General features: G+C 44.5%; 1 protein-coding gene across 2 annotated transcripts; it reads left to right on the forward strand.

The window, feature by feature from the left end:
* The first annotated feature begins 5,104 nt into the window (after positions 1-5,104).
* On the forward strand, positions 5,105-9,204 carry GSTM3 (glutathione S-transferase mu 3). 2 transcript variants are annotated; one of them, NM_001367590.1, is given in 9 exon segments: positions 5,106-5,191; positions 5,633-5,904; positions 6,236-6,311; positions 6,651-6,715; positions 7,777-7,858; positions 7,952-8,052; positions 8,379-8,474; positions 8,563-8,673; positions 8,961-9,204. In NM_001367590.1, coding segments are annotated over 8 exon segments (678 nt in total). In that variant the 5' UTR covers positions 5,106-5,191; positions 5,633-5,856; the 3' UTR covers positions 9,060-9,204.
* The last annotated feature ends 7,163 nt before the right edge of the window (positions 9,205-16,367 follow it).

The raw sequence follows: 16,367 nt of genomic DNA on the forward strand, positions 1-16,367 counted from the left end.
ACAGTGCAATCAAACTAGAACTCAGGATTAAGAAACTCACTCAAAACCGCTCAACTACATGGAAACTGAACAACCTGCTCCTGAATGACTACTGGGTACATCACGAAATGAAGGCAGAAATAAAGATGTTCTTTGAAACCAACGAGAACAAAGACACGACATACCAGAATCTCTGGGACACATTCAAAGCAGTGTGTAGAGGGAAATTTATAGCACTAAATGCCCACAAGAGAAAGCAGGAAAGATCCAAAATTGACACCCTAACATCACAATTAAAAGAACTAGAAAAGCAAGAGCAAACACATTCAAAAGCTAGCAGAAGGCAAGAAATAACTAAAATCAGAGCAGAACTGAAGGAAATAGAGACACAAAAAACCCTTCAAAAAATTAATGAATCCAGGAGCTGGTTTTTTTTAAAAGATCAACAAAATTGATAGACTGCTAGCAAGACTAATAAAGAAGAAAAGAGAGAAGAATCAAATAGACGCAATAAAAAATGATAAAGGGGATATCACCACTGATCCCACAGAAATACAAACTACCATCAGAGAATACTACAAACACCTCTACGCAAATAAACTAGAAAATCTAGAAGAAATGGATAAATTCATCGACACATACACCCTCCCAAGACTAAACCAGGAAGAAGTTGAATCTCTGAATAGACCAGTGACAGGCTCTGAAATTGTGGCAACGATCAATAGCTTACCAATCAAAAAAAGTCCAGGACCAGATGCATTCACAGCCGAATTCTACCAGAGGTACAAGGAGGAGCTGGCACCATTCCTTCTGAAACTATTCCAATCAATAGAAAAAGAGGGAATCCTCCCTAACTCATTTTATGAGGCCAGCATCATCCTGATACCAAAGCCGGGCAGAGACACAACCAAAAAAGAGAATTTTAGACCAATATCCTTGATGAACATTGATGCAAAAATCCTCAATAAAATACTGGCAAACCGAATCCAGCAGCACATCAAAAAGCTTATCCACCATGATCAAGTGGGCTTCATCTCTGGGATGCAAGGTTGGTTCAACATTCGCAAATCAATAAATGTAACCCAGCATATAAACAGAACCAAAGACAAAAACCAAATGATTATCTCAATAGATGGAGAAACGGCCTCTGACAAAATTCAACAACACTTCATGCTAAAAACTCTCAATAAATTAGGTATTCATGGGACGTATCTCAAAATAATAAGAGCTATCTATGACAAACCCACAACCAATATCATACTGAATGGGCAAAAACTGGAAGCATTCCCTTTGAAAACTGGCACAAGACAGGGATGCCCTCTCTCACCACTCCTATTCAACATAGTGTTGGAAGTTCTGGCCAGGGCAATTAGGCAGGAGAAGGAAATGAAGGGTATTCAATTAGGAAAAGAGGAAGTCAAATTGTCCCTGTTTGCAGATGACATGATTGTATATCTAGAAAACCCCATTGTCTCAGCCCAAAATTTCCTTAAGCTGATAAGCAACTTCAGCAAAGTCTCAGGATACAACATCAATGTACAAAAATCACAAGCATTCTTATACACCAATAACAGACAAACAGAGAGCCAAATCATGAGTGAACTCCCATTCACAATTGCTTCAAAGAGAATAAAATACCTAGGAATCCAACTTACAAGGGATATGAAGGACCTCTTCAAGGAGAACTACAAACCACTGCTCAAGGAAATAAAAGAGGATACAAACAAATGGAAGAACATTCCATGCTCATGGGTAGGAAGAATCAATATCATGAAAATGGCCATACTGCCCAAGGTAATTTATAGATTCAATGCCATCCCCATCAAGCTACCAATGACTTTCTTCACAGAATTGGAAAAAACTACTTTAAAGTTCATATGGAACCAAAAAAGAGCCCGCATCGCCAAGTCAATCCTAAGCCAAAAGAACAAAGCCAGAGGCATCATGCTACCTGACTTCAAACTATACTACAAGGCTACAGTAACCAAAACAGCATGGTACTGGTACCAAAACAGAGACATAGATCAATGGAACAGAACAGAGCCCTCAGAAATAATGCCACATATGTACAACCATCTGATCTTTGACAAACCTGACAAAAACAAGCAATGGGGAAAGAATTCCCTATTTAATAAATGGTGCTGGGAAAACTGGCTAGCCATATGTAGAAAGCTGAAACTGGATCCCTTCCTTACACCTTATACAAAAATTAATTCAAGATGGATTAAAGACTTACATGTTAGACCTAAAACCATAAAAACCCTAGAAGAAAACCTAGGCATTACCATTCAGGACATAGGCATGGGCAAAGACTTCATGTCTAAAACACCAAAAGCAATGGCAACAAAAGACAAAATTGACAAATGGGATCTAATTAAACTAAAGAGCTTCTGCACAGCAAAAGAAACTACCATCAGAGTGAACACGCAACCTACAAAATGGGAGAAAATTTTCACAACCTACTCATCTGACAAAGGGCTAATATCCAGAATCTACAATGAACTCAAACAAATTTACAAGAAAAAAACAAACAACCCCATCAAAAAGTGGGCGAAGGATATGAACAGACACTTCTCAAAAGAAGACATTTATGCAGCCAAAAAACACATGAAAAAATGCTCACCATCACTGGCCATCAGAGAAATGCAAATCAAAACCACAATGAGTTACCATCTCACACCAGTTAGAATGGCAATCATTAAAAAGTCAGGAAACAACAGGTGCTGGAGAGGATGTGAAGAAATAGGAACACTTTTACACTTTTGGTGGGACTGTAAACTAGTTCAACATTGTGGAAGTCAGTGTGGCGATTCCTCAGGGATCTAGAACTAGAAATACCATTTGACCCAGCCATCCCATTACTGGGTATATACCCAAAGGATTATAAATCATGCTGCTATAAAGACACATGCACACGTATGTTTATTGCGGCACTATTCACAATAGCAAAGACTTGGAACCAACCCAAATGTCCAACAACGATAGACTGGATTAAGAAAACGTGGCACATATATACCATGGAATACTATCCAGCCATAAAAAATGATGAGTTCATGTCCTTTGTAGGGCCATGGATGAAACTGGAAACCATCATTCTCAGCAAACTATCACAAGGACAAAAAACCAAACACCGCATGTTCTCACTCATAGGTGGGAACTGAACAATGAGAACACATGGACACAGGAAGGGGAACATCACACTCCAGGGACTGTTGTGGGGTGGGGGGAGGGGGGAGGGATAGCATTAGGAGATTTACCTAGTGTTAAATGAGGAGTTAATGGGTGCAGCACACCAACATGGCACATGTATACATATGTAACAACCCTGCACATTGTGCACATATACCCTAAAACTTAAAGTGTAATAATAATAAAATTTAAAAAAAGAAAGTAATGCAAAAACTGCAAAAAAAAAAAGAAAAAGAAAAGAAAATGGGCATAACACCTACTTCCTAAAGTTGTTGTGAAGCTTAAATTGGAATAAATTAGCTAACATACGTAAACACTTAGATATTGCCTGGCATATGATAGGTGCTCAATAAATGCTAATCTTATACCTCAGGTGAATTTGTGACTGGCCTTTTGCTTTCTTGGGAGGAGAGACACAGGCATTATAAATTTCACCTGTCCATGTGGTTTGTACTCTTTTCCTTTCTTCTGTTTAGCAAAATGCCCTTTTAAAAAGTCCCAACCTTGCTTCAGTTGAACTGATGGGCAAATGTGATTTCTCACACCTGAGCTAGGGGATCTAGGTGCTCAGACTGCCCTGAGGGCTGTGCTGCAGAGGCCTGGCCAGAACCCTCAGAGCAGCTCCGGACTCCTTCCTCTGTCACTCCTCCACAGTCAACTAGAATCCTATCTCTCCCGAGTTGACCCTGTTGCAAATCTGTGCCCCTTTTCATTTGCATGGGCCCTGCCGAAATTCAGAAGCTTAGTTCTTCCCATGACTATAGGGGCCTCGGGCAGGTCTCTTGCTCTGTCAAGGTCAAAACCCCTACTTTCCTAAATTCAACCATTGATTCTCCATCTTCATCTTACTTGATCAGCCACACTTGACATAGTTGATCACTTCTCCCTTTAAACATCTTCACATGGCTTCCGGGACCCTTTGTTTTCCTCCTACCTCCCTGGCCACTCCTTTTCAGACTCCTTTGCTGGTTTGCTCTCATTTTTCCCTAACCTTTACATGTTGATATGCCAGAGCACCTCAAACCCTTAGACCTCATCTCTGCTACTCATGCTCCCATGGTGATCTCATCTAGTCTCTGGTTTCAAACACAATCTACAGAGTGATCACTCCTGTACTTGCTGTTTCCCTTTTCCTGGAGTTCTCTCTGCCTCCTGCAGGTAGGAAGTGATTCGAGATAAGAGAGGGAGAGAACTCTTCTGGCCAGGATAGAGGGTGATTCTGAGAAGGCTTCAAGGAAGAAGTGAGCATTTGAGCACGGCTACTTGAGGAAGGCTAGGCCATGGACATTAGGGTGCAGGCAGGAGCAGAGCAAACATGCTTGTAAAAGGAACAGCAATTATTCTGTTTTATATTTATATCAGCCCATGGTGGCCCCCACAGCAGAGTGGCTTGATCTCTCACCTCCTTCAGGTCTTCGTTTAAAGATTAACTTCTCCATGAGGCCTTCTATGAACATATCCTTTAAAAAACATAAATCCCCTTCCTACTGGGACTCCCCCAGTTCCCACCCTGAGACCCCCTATCTCTCTTCTCGATTTTATTTCTCTCCATAGGATGTGTATCACCACCTGACTTACTAGCTATTTACTATATATTAGTTTATTTCTTCCCCATTAGAATGTAAACTTCCTGAGGGCAGGGATTTTGTCTGTTGAGTTCAGTTCTGTATCCCCAGCACCTAAAACAGTGCCTGTCCATAACAGGCATGTTAAACATTGTTGGACAGATGAATGAGTGAATGAAAAATGGTAGTACCTTTCCTCCTTCCAGTCCATCCTACACAAAGAGGCAAGATTAATTTCCCTAAATGCGTGAGCATTAGGAAGTGGGAGGGATTGGAGGAGGAAATTATAATAAGGAATCCATAAATTACTTAAGCCCATAAAACAAAGGTAGGAAACATTCAAGATAAGAGACCTCTTCTGGCCAGGATAGAGGTTGGTTCTGAGAAGACTTCAAGGAGAAGGCAGACATTTCAGCAAGGCTGCTGAGGAAGGATAGGCTGTGGAAATTAGGACGCAGGTAGGAGGATCACAGAGCAAACACTCCAAGGTGGGAAATGCAAGTGTGTGTAGAAGGAACAGCAAGTATTGTTGGGTTGGGCTGGCTTATGAAGTTGTGACGGGCTGAGGGAGAGGTAGGACTGGAAAAGCACGTTGGGGTCAGGTTGCAGAGGTCCTTGACTGACAGAGAGGGGAGCTTGGTCTGTGGGGAATCTTCTGCTCTGTGTGGTCAGAGGCTGGTCTGACTCTCCGGCCTTGCCCCAATCTTCCTATCCTTCATCCAGCCCCGGCTGGCTCGGTAAAAACGGCGCGAATCTCGCTCTCCCTGGGTAACTAGGGTCCCCGCTGCCTGGCTAGTGGTGCTTTTCGCGTCTTCACTGGCACCATTAATGAATGAAGTCTGGCTCCCACCCGCGGGGAAGGGAGGAGCCTCAACCTCGGGTCCCTTGCTCTCCTGCAGCGCTCCTGCCCGGGTCCCGCCTCGGGGTCGCCAGGCCCTGAACCCCAGCGCCGGCATTAGTCGCGCCTGCGCACGGCCCTGTGGAGCCGCGGAGGCAGGGGACGGAGAACGGGGCGGAGGCGGAGTCAGGGCGCCCGCGCGTGGGCCCCGCCCCCTTATGTCGGGTATAAAGCCCCTCGCGCTCACAGTTTCCCTAGTCCTCGAAGGCTCGGAAGACCGTTACCATGTCGTGCGAGTCGTCTATGGTTCTCGGGTACTGGGATATTCGTGGGGTGAGTGCCGTCTCAACGGTAGAGCCGCTCGGTCAAAGAGACTGACGCGGAGAGGGCGGGTCTCTGGGTCCGCGATCTCCAGCAGGAGCAGCTCTACGCGGGAGCCTTTTCGAGCTGCCGAGCCACGGATGTCGACCCCTGCCCAGCCTCTGGGATCGCGGGCCCTGTGGGGAGGGGCGGAGGAGACCACGCCGGAGCCGGACCTAGGGGCCGCTTAACCACCGCCCCGGCAGGACGCAGGGACTCGGCAGCCCCGGGCCGGGGGACGTTAGCGGGCGGGGGTTGGGAATGGGTGGGAGCTGCGCAGTCGCTGAACCGCTGTCTTCCCCAGCTGGCGCACGCCATCCGCCTGCTCCTGGAGTTCACGGATACCTCTTATGAGGAGAAACGGTACACGTGCGGGGAAGGTAATGCCGCTCCGCGTGCCCGTGCAGCCAAGCTGGCCCTCCACCTGCCCTGGTCTTCTTACGCCCAGAGGGTGGTGGCGTCGCGCCAAGGCCGGGTGGGACGTCTGCCCCAATCTGGGTGAATAGAGACACATCCTTTATCTGGAACTGGGGGTTCTCTTTTTAACATAGCCCAAACCCGTCTTAATGTTTAACCAAATAGGGCTCAGAGGCTCAATGGTTATGCTTTTGGGGCCTGGGAATTTGAGGTATTGGGACCAAGTCATTTCTTTAGATCTTTTGCTCTTGTCAGATGGGGTATTAAGGAGGTTGGGTCCCACTTAATTCTGTCTCTTACAGCTCCTGACTATGATCGAAGCCAATGGCTGGATGTGAAATTCAAGCTAGACCTGGACTTTCCTAATGTAAGTGGCTTTAGTAGAGGTGGCGGGCAGAAGGGAAAGCCTTCAAGTATATCCATCCTTGCCTCTCTCCTGCCTGGTACAGAAGGATGCAAAATAGGGGATCTTAACCTGGATAGAATAAATAGAATTCAGGGGTCCTTGAACTGGATGGATATGTATTTTCATTCCCATTAACCACCAGCGAAAGTTATTTCCTTTTATTGTGAAGAGAGACAATAAGTGACATTGGTTATTAGCCATGTCTGTCACTTTGTCACTAGTAGAAATCAGGTATTTTCTTTTTTGTGTGTTTCTTGTTCTTTTGTTTTGAGACAGTGTCTCACTCTGTCGCTCAGGCTGGAGTGCAGTGGCGCAATCACAGCTCACTGCAGCCTCAACCTCCCAGGCTCAAGCAGTCCTCCCACCTCAGCCTCCCAGGGAGCTGGGACTACAGGCACACACCACTATGCCCAGCTAATTTTTGTATTTTTGTAAGAGACGGGGTTTTGCCATGTTACCCAGGCTGATCCTGAACTTCTGGGCTCAAACAATCCTCCCACCTCGGCCTTCCAAAGTGTTGGGATTACAGGCATGAGCCACTGTGCCCAGCCTGAAATCAGGTAGTTTCATATTCTATAACATGCGTCGCAGGTATTTTAAGTGATATTTATATACATGTAAGTAAATATATACATATAATGTTATTTACTTTGAGATTATGTTAGTCATTACATCTGCTTGCTATTTAATGCACTAATAGGCACATGTTACTCTATTTGAATTTTTAAAAATATTTTTTGATTGTGTAAATTATCTATTTTGCTTCATGCATTTAACAACTTTATTCTGAGAAAAGGTCCATGACATGCACATACACCCACACATACACACACCAATTTAAGAACCCCTGTCTAGAATCTTGTGGACCCAGTTGCTACCTTCTACTTATTTTCTTTTTTCTCCTAACACAGCATCTTCTCACTCTTGTTCACTGCCCTGCAAGTGTTCTTTTCCCCTGGAGAGAGAGGTAGGGAATCAAGAGAGAGGTAGGTTGTTCATTTGTCCTGTCCTTTTCCTTTCAGCTGCCCTACCTCCTGGATGGGAAGAACAAGATCACCCAGAGCAATGCCATCTTGCGCTACATCGCTCGCAAGCACAACATGTGTGAGTGGGATAGGGCTGGTGAGGGACCCCAGGCTGGTAGTTTGTCTGAGAGTGGATGATGCCAAGGGTGATTTGTTGTCATTTGGCCTACAGGTGGTGAGACTGAAGAAGAAAAGATTCGAGTGGACATCATAGAGAACCAAGTAATGGATTTCCGCACACAACTGATAAGGCTCTGTTACAGCTCTGACCACGTGAGTTTCCTTAGCACACATCTGCTGAATGGAGTATCAGAAAAAGGGGTATTTAGGAACCCAAGGGTTATCTCTGTTCCATTCTGCTGCTGCTACCTTCCCACCAACCCAGATTGTTAGAATAAGAAACAGAACTTATATTTTTTGGTTTGTTTTGTCATGTAATTCTGGTGCTGGTGCCTCTTCTTTCTAAACTCCTCCTTCCCCACCCTGCCATCCTCAAGTGAAGGCAATGCGAAGGGGCTACTAAATGTCCATCACTGGCCTGTGCCCTGATTAACTACAAAGATGATCACCACTATTCTCATTCTGCTTTTTCCTCTCAGGAAAAACTGAAGCCTCAGTACTTGGAAGAGCTACCTGGACAACTGAAACAATTCTCCATGTTTCTGGGGAAATTCTCATGGTTTGCTGGGGAAAAGGTAGGAAGAAGGGAAAAGAAGAGGATACTGCTCTATCTCTGCAGGCTACTACTCCTCAGACCTAAGCATCTTATTGCTTTTCTTCTAGCTCACCTTTGTGGATTTTCTCACCTATGATATCTTGGATCAGAACCGTATATTTGACCCCAAGTGCCTGGATGAGTTCCCAAACCTGAAGGCTTTCATGTGCCGTTTTGAGGTGACGTTTCCTGCACCTTTCTCTTATAAAAACACTCACAGGCTCCCCTGGGACCTGCAGGATCCCATTGTGGAGGATTCTTCCCCGGCTTTTGCCTAATGGGATCAATGGTTGGACACCTCTAGACCTTTAAGTCTTGGGAAGAGCCTAACTTCTATACCTTGAAGGCACTGTCTACAAAAAAATGGAGGAGGTAGACGCAGGCAACACGTGAATGTTGCTGTTCTGGTATGCATCTGTTGGACTGGGTTGGGGTCTTTATAAGATTTGGTGTATTTTCCTTTCAGGCTTTGGAGAAAATCGCTGCCTACTTGCAGTCTGATCAGTTCTTCAAGATGCCCATCAACAACAAGATGGCCCAGTGGGGCAACAAGCCTGTATGCTGAGCAGGAGGCAGACTTGCAGAGCTTGTCTTGTTTCATCCTGTCCCTAAGGGGTCAGCACTCTTGCTTTGCTCTTTTCAATAAATAGCACTTATGTTACTGGTGTCCAGCTGAATTTCTCTTGGGTATAAAGGCTAAAAGGGAAAAAGAATATGTGGAGAATCATCAAGGTATGAATTGAATCGCTGCGATACTGGCATTTCCCTACTCCCCAACTGAGTTCAAGGGCTGTAGGTTCATGCCCAAGCCCTGAGAGTGGGTACTAGAAAAAACGAGATTGCACAGTTGGAGAGAGCAGGTGTGTTAAATGGGACTGGAGTCCCTGTGAAGACTGGGTGAGGATAACACAAGTAAAACTGTGGTACTGATGGACTTAACTGGAGTTCGGAAACCGTCCTGTGTACACATGGGAGTTTAGTGTGATAAAGGCAGTATTTCAGACTGGTGGGCTAGCCAATAGAGTTGGGACAATTGCTTACTCATTAAAAATAATAGAGCCCCACTTGACACTATTCACTAAAATTAATCTGGAATTTAAGGCCCAACATTAAACACAAAGCTGTTGAAATATTGATGAAAATGTAAGAATTTTTGTGACCACGGGGTAGGAGAAGTTTCTTTAAAGACGTAAAAAGAAAAAACCATAGGCTGCTCTGCCTGTGGAGTAGCCATTCTTTATTCTTTTACTTTTTAAAATAATAACAATCACAAAGGAAAGATTTACCAATTGAATAGGATCAAATTCTACAACTTTTCCTAAGGCACCCACAAATAAATGGCAAGTGAGACAAAAAGCACTAGTATAAAGATTATATAAAGACCTATAAATCATTAAGACAACTGAGTTTTTAAAAATGGACAAAATCCATGAACAATTTATAAAATAGAAATATAGCCAAAAATGTCTAAAAGATGTTTATGATGTAAGGAATTATAAATTACAACAGTGAGAAACCATATTTCCTTCTATCCGATGAGTAAAAAGTTTCTGAAGTGTTGGCAAGGCTTAGGAAAGTGATATGCATTTCCTGCTGGTCAAGTTGTAAATTAGTATAGCTACTTTGGAGGACAATTGTAAAATTTAAATCATATCCTATGACCCAGCAATTCCATGCTATAAAAACTCATCCATGGCCGGGCTTGGTGGCTCACGCCTGTAATCCCAGCACTTTGGGAGGCTGAGGTGGGCAGATCACGAGGTCAAGAGATCGAGACCATCCTGGCCAACATGATGAAACCCCGTTTCTACTAAAAATACAAAAATTAGCTGGGCATGGTGGCATGTGCCTATAGTCCCAGCTACTCAGGAGGCTGAGGCAGGAGAATTGCTTGAACCTGGGAGGCAGAGGTTGCAGTGAGCCGAGATCACGCCACTGCATTCCAGCCTGGCTACAGGGCGAGACTCTGTCTCAAAAAAAAAAAAAAAAAAAAACTCATTCAAAGAGACATATACTAAGATGTTCACTGTGGCATTGTCTGTAATGACAAATAAGTGGAAACCATGTAAATACCTGTCAATACTATGGAGTACCATGTGGCAACGGAACTGAACTGTGTGAACTAACATGCAAAGATCCCCAAAACAGGCCAGGTGTGGTTGCTCACAGCTGTAATAACAACACCTTCAGAGGCTGAGGTGAGAGGATCAGTTGAGGCCAGGAGTTTAAGACCAGCCTGGGCAACATAGTGAGACCCCTGTCTCCCCAAATTTTTTTTTAATTAGCTGTGCACAGTTGCTCATGCATAGTCCCAGCTACCCAGGAGGCTGAGGTGGGAGGATCACTTGAGCCCAGGAATTTGAAGCTGCAGTGAGCTGTGTTCTTGCCACTGCACTCCAATCTGGGTGACTGAGCAAGACCCTGTCTCTTAAAAAAATAAAAAAGATCTCCAAGCATAGAGAAGAGTCTGGAGGGAAACACCAAACTCATAACAGTCTTACTGCAGGCAAGTGGGATAAAGGCCCAGACTCCATGGTGGAAGTTAAAGGGCATTTCCAAGTTAAGGCTAAGACTTGCTTTTCTAACTAAGAGAATGTGCTCATGCATTGCTTGTGTAGTAGAAACTAGTTTTTAGAAAAGAAAGCAAACTTAAGAAACACTGACTCCTGTGGAGATGACTTGGCACCACTCTCCTTTCACAGAGCAGAGTCTGAATAGTCTTCAGAGACAGGCCTGTGGGCCAGATTGCCATCCCCTATGGACCAGAAGCCAAGGATCTCTCTAGTGATGGTCAGAGGGCCCAAATGGCAGGGATACCCAGTGATGTCAGGAGGAATAGTACAGACAGAAGGTGCTAAGCAGACAATTCAACTGCCATGTTTTGCCACCCCCTGTGAGCAGGGATTAGGTGTTCAGGCCAGTATCTTGGGCATGGGGAGCCTTTGGCCAGAAGAGGTATAAAGCTCAGAAGTTTTTCAGTCTGATAACTATTGATATAATTTCCATAGTGTGAGGGAGCGGTATGCTCTACCCTTGTGTATTTAAGGCAGGACAGAGAAATTGAGGATGCCCCTGGGGCTAGATCGATGATATGACCAGAAATCAAAAAGGGAATGCATTATTTATTGCTGTGTAACACTGTTGAGAGAGGAGGTAGTTAAGGGATGGATAGGCACATAGAGAGGGAGGGTCTCAGGAGAAGGGATAGAAAGGAACTATGTTCACAAGAACAACAGCAAGACAGTGCCTATACTGCCTCTACAGTTAATAGGAAAAACGGAAGAAGTTACCCTTAAGCTAGGATGTTGCTCAGAAGTGACCATCCCAACTTTGGTGCAGGCACAATAAATCAGCCTAAATGTCCCTAATTTAACCCAGCTCATTATAATGTCATTAAACATGACATTAGCATTGTGGTTTTAGCACCCCCATGGGTTTTGCTTAGGCACTCACGGGTAATAACCAAGATGGAGTCCCTTTGGCAAAACTTAGGCATGCACAGCTGTAGTACCCCAAGAAGAAAATGTTACTTCTCTCATCTGGGCAAAACCCACAGAAGACTTCCCAGCTTCTGCCACATAAAAGACACAGAACACAGACGCCTTACTGGCAACCTGCTTTCAAGACCCCTGTCTTTGCTGAGAGCTTTCCTTTTTCCCAATAAATTCTACTCTGCCCTACTCACTCTCCATGTCCATGTGCCTAATTTTTCGTGGTCATGGGACAATAGCCTGAACCTTGCCATACTCCAGGGGCAAAAGAAGACTTCTACACTATTCCCACAAATTTAGCAGCTAAAACAATACATGTTTATGGTCTCAAAGTTTTGTGGATTAGGAGTCTGGGCACAGCTGAACTGGGTCCTCTGCTCAGGGTTTCATCTGAAAACTGCCATCAGTGTGTCATCCAGAGCTCTGATCTCATCCCGAGGCTCAGTGGGAGAAGGATCTGCCTCCAAGTCTGTGTAATTGTTGATAGCATCAGTTCTTTGTTCCCTGTGGGACAGAGGCCTTCCATTTCTCATTGGCTGTCGGCTAGAGCCACCTTCAGTTCCTTGCAAAAGGGATCTCCTCAACACGGCCACCCATTTCACCAAAGCTAGTAAAGGAGTCTGCTGGAAGAAGGAACACTACAGTCCTATGTAATCTAATCACAGCAGTGACATCCCATCACCTGTTCTTATTCTATTAGAAGCAAGTCACCGGCCCCACCCACACTCAAGGGCATGAGTACCAGGAGGTAGGATCATGGGGGCCATCTTAGAGTCTGTTCACCACAAGAGAAGAAGGAAGGAAACAGGAGATTGGTCCTGCAGTCCTATGAGAAAAAAATCCTGGGAAAGACAGATGACAGGAGAAAGCAGCAAGGTAGGGAATGAGCAATTTGCAAGGGAGAAGTTTAAAAAGCCCAGGTCTGCAGGTGAAATGTATTTCACATGAATTCCAGATGGACAGATCACATAGGCAAATCACATGTTTCAATTTTTTTTAATTATTATGTTTGTTAGTGAAAATCCACTCAACAGTTATGCAAAACCTGGACCTTACTGGCCCAGAAAGCAGGGAAGGCCACTGAGAGGAACAGATCCTTTCCACAAGAGAGGTGGATCCCCAGTTCTCAATCAGCTCCCAGCTCTAACTCTAATATAGGCCAAGAAAAGAATGCTGTAAAAACGGCTGCCTTCAGGCAAGTGGCAGATGCAGGGGGGTGGCTGGGGACACATCCAAGGCACAGAGGCACAATAGTGATGGCTTTATACAAGTACCATCAGTAAGGGCTTAAAAGAAAACTTGAAACAGGTGCATTAGATTTGGTGGAGCAGTTCCCCAAAAGTATCAGGGAAACTCATTTGTATTCATTGTTGAAGGTTGAGCAACTGGGCGTTTCTAGTTCAGAAAGAAATAGCTTATGTGATTAAATGAAAGTTTGTTATAGAGTTGTTTCACTGTTACCAGGGAAAGGAGAGAGGGACAGGGATAGGCATGGACACAGATCTGCCTTTAAAGCCAGTTTAAGAAGCACTTATGAAAACACCTGGACTGTGTATAGAAATTGCACATTCCTTAGCCTTCAGCTGCAGGACAGGTGGAGCAAATGAACCATGCAGAAAAAGAGGACTTAGGGAGTTCAGATGGATGGTGGGGGAAGGGAATGAAATAAAATTCAGTGGGTAATTTTTCTAATGTGTAAATTTGTTCATGTTACTCCCCTGCTTAAAGGCGTTTAGTGGCTTCTAAAACCTCAGGAAAAAAAACTCTTAGGCTTACCTTCACAGCCTCACCTCTGCTCCCTTTCCAGTGACATCCTTGGCATGTGCCCTCCTCCTGCTGCCCTGGAGCACTGGGTCCAGCCTTTCTGAATTTCCAAGGGAGCAGCACTGTGTGGTGCTCAGGAGCATGGACTCCGGAGCCGGGCCGTCTGGGTTCAGATCCTGGCTTTGCCCCTGGTAAATGGTGGCCTCCTGTGCTCAGTGTCTTATTTGATAAATGAACCCTCCCTCACAAGGTTGTTATGAGAAGGGAGGAGACCACCCCTCATATTGTCTTATGCCCAATTTCTGCCTCAAAGAAAAAGTAGGAGTTAAAGAAAAGACAGAAATGAAATCAGTAGTTAGACAGCCTGGCGCTGCATTCCAGGCCTAGTAGTTAAAAATCAACCCCTGACCTAACTGGTTCTGTTATCCATAGATTCCAGACATTGTATGGAAAAGCACTGTGAAAATCCCTGTCCTGTTCTGTTCCGTTCTGATTACCAGTGCATGCGGCCCCCAGTCACATATCCCCTGCTTGCTCAATCGATCATGACCCTCTCACGCGGACCCCCTTAGAATCATAAACCCTTAAAAGGGATAGGAATTGCTCACTCAGGGAGCTCGGTTTTTGGAGATGTGAGTCCGCCGATGCTCCCAGCTGAATAAAGCCCTTTCCTTCCACAACTCGGTGCCTGAGGGGTTCTTGTCTGTGGCTCGTCCTGCTACAATGAGAACGAAGTCAATATTTCTAGAGCACTTGGGCCAGGCATGGTAGCTCACACCTGTAATCCCAGCACTTTGGGAGGTGGAGGCAGGTGGATCACTTGAGGTCAGGGGTTCAAGTCCAGCCTGGTCAACATGGCAAAACCCCATCTCTACTAAAAATACAAAAATTAGCTAGGCATGGTGATGCATGCCTGTAATCCCAGCTACTCGGGAGGTTGAGACAAGGGAATCAGTTGAATCTGGGAGGCAGAGATTGCTGTGAGCTGAGATCACACCACTGCACTCCAGCCTAGGTGACACCGTGAGACTCTGTCCCAAAAAAAAAAAATATTTTAGAGCACTTGAAACAGATCAGTGTTACATAAATTTATAAATACTAATTGCCAAAAAGCACCACATTCACTTTTATATTTTCACACTTTAATACATGCTGTCCCCTCTGCCTCTTGCTTTTCCCCCAACTCCCTTAGCCTTCAAATCAGATTTGAAGTCACATCTGATAATCCCTGTGGTGATGGTCACCAAAGATTTCTGATTGTTTTCCCATTGGGAAAACTTCATGACACTCTTTAACTTAAATGTGGTCTCCTGACTTGTTTGGCCAATTAAACACAAGTAGAAATTACACACATTTTCCAGGCAGAAGTTTTAAAAGCCAGTGAGTAAGTCACTGTATCTGACCACCACAGTTGTCTAGACTCAGAGCAGGTGCCAAGTTAAAGCCTCCATCGGCCTAGGTCTCTAACAGACTACGAATAGCAGGGCCCCTGTTGATCACATCCGACATGAAGGGTAAGTAAGAAATAAGCATGTATTAAGCCACTAGGATTTGGTTTATCCTGACTGACATTTCTCTACCTCCCACAGGCTAATTTAAATGCACATATTTTAAATTTTTGTTCCCACAGGGTACAATGCTTTCCTCGATCAGGACTTAACACACAACTCCAGTTGTTCATTTAGATGTTAGTCTTTGCTGCTAAATTATAAGTTGCCTGAGAGCAGAGACTATGTCTTATGCAAAATTTTATATTTAGTGCTTGCACAGAGCCTGACACAAAGTAGGCACTCACAACTGTGCACTGATTCCTGTCATTTACTGAGAATTGGAAGAAAAAAAGAAGAGTTTGCTCGATAGGTAAATGCCTAATGCCCTCAAGGAACTTTAAAAAATTCCTCTTTGATTTGACTGAGAGACAGAACCCAGAAAAACAGAATGCCCTGTCTTAAAACAGAGAGAGTTCAGGTAGAAGTACCTGGAGTCAGAACTGAAGTTCGTGTTCAGGGAGGTCTCAGAGGATCAGCAAGGCACTGAGGCTGGAGAGTAGGTTATATGAGTTTGTGAAAGGAAAATATCTTGAGCCCCCAAATCAGTAAGCTAAAAAGAAAATTCAAACTGGAAACTGCTCAGGACAAACCTACCTCCCATTCTATTCAAAGCCATCCCTCTGCTCATTGAAATAGATGCATATTCTGATTGCCTCCTTTGGAAAGGCCTATCAGAAATTCAAAAGAAGGAAACCATCTGTCTCTCACTTACCTGTGACCTGGAAGCCCAACCCCCTCCCCCCTGCTTTGAGTTGTCCCCACCTTTCTGGATGGAACCAATGTACAACTTACATATATTGATTGACGTCTCGTGTCTCCCTAAAATGTATAAAACTAAGCTGTGCCCCAACCACCTGGGGCACATGTCATCAGGGCTTCCTGAGGCTATGTCACAGACACACGCCCTCAACCTTGGCAAAATAGACTTTCTAAATTAACTGAGACCTGTCTCAGATTTTCTGGGTTTACATTTTGGTAACCATGAAGGGATTCTGGGTGGAGATGCCCCTGACCTTTGACAAATGTCCTATTGGTGCTTGGTACCAGCATGAGCTAACTTTATGGCTC

This window comes from Pan paniscus, chromosome 1, assembly GCF_029289425.2.
Source record: "Pan paniscus chromosome 1, NHGRI_mPanPan1-v2.0_pri, whole genome shotgun sequence".
In the NCBI taxonomy this organism is placed as follows: domain Eukaryota; kingdom Metazoa; phylum Chordata; class Mammalia; order Primates; family Hominidae; genus Pan; species Pan paniscus.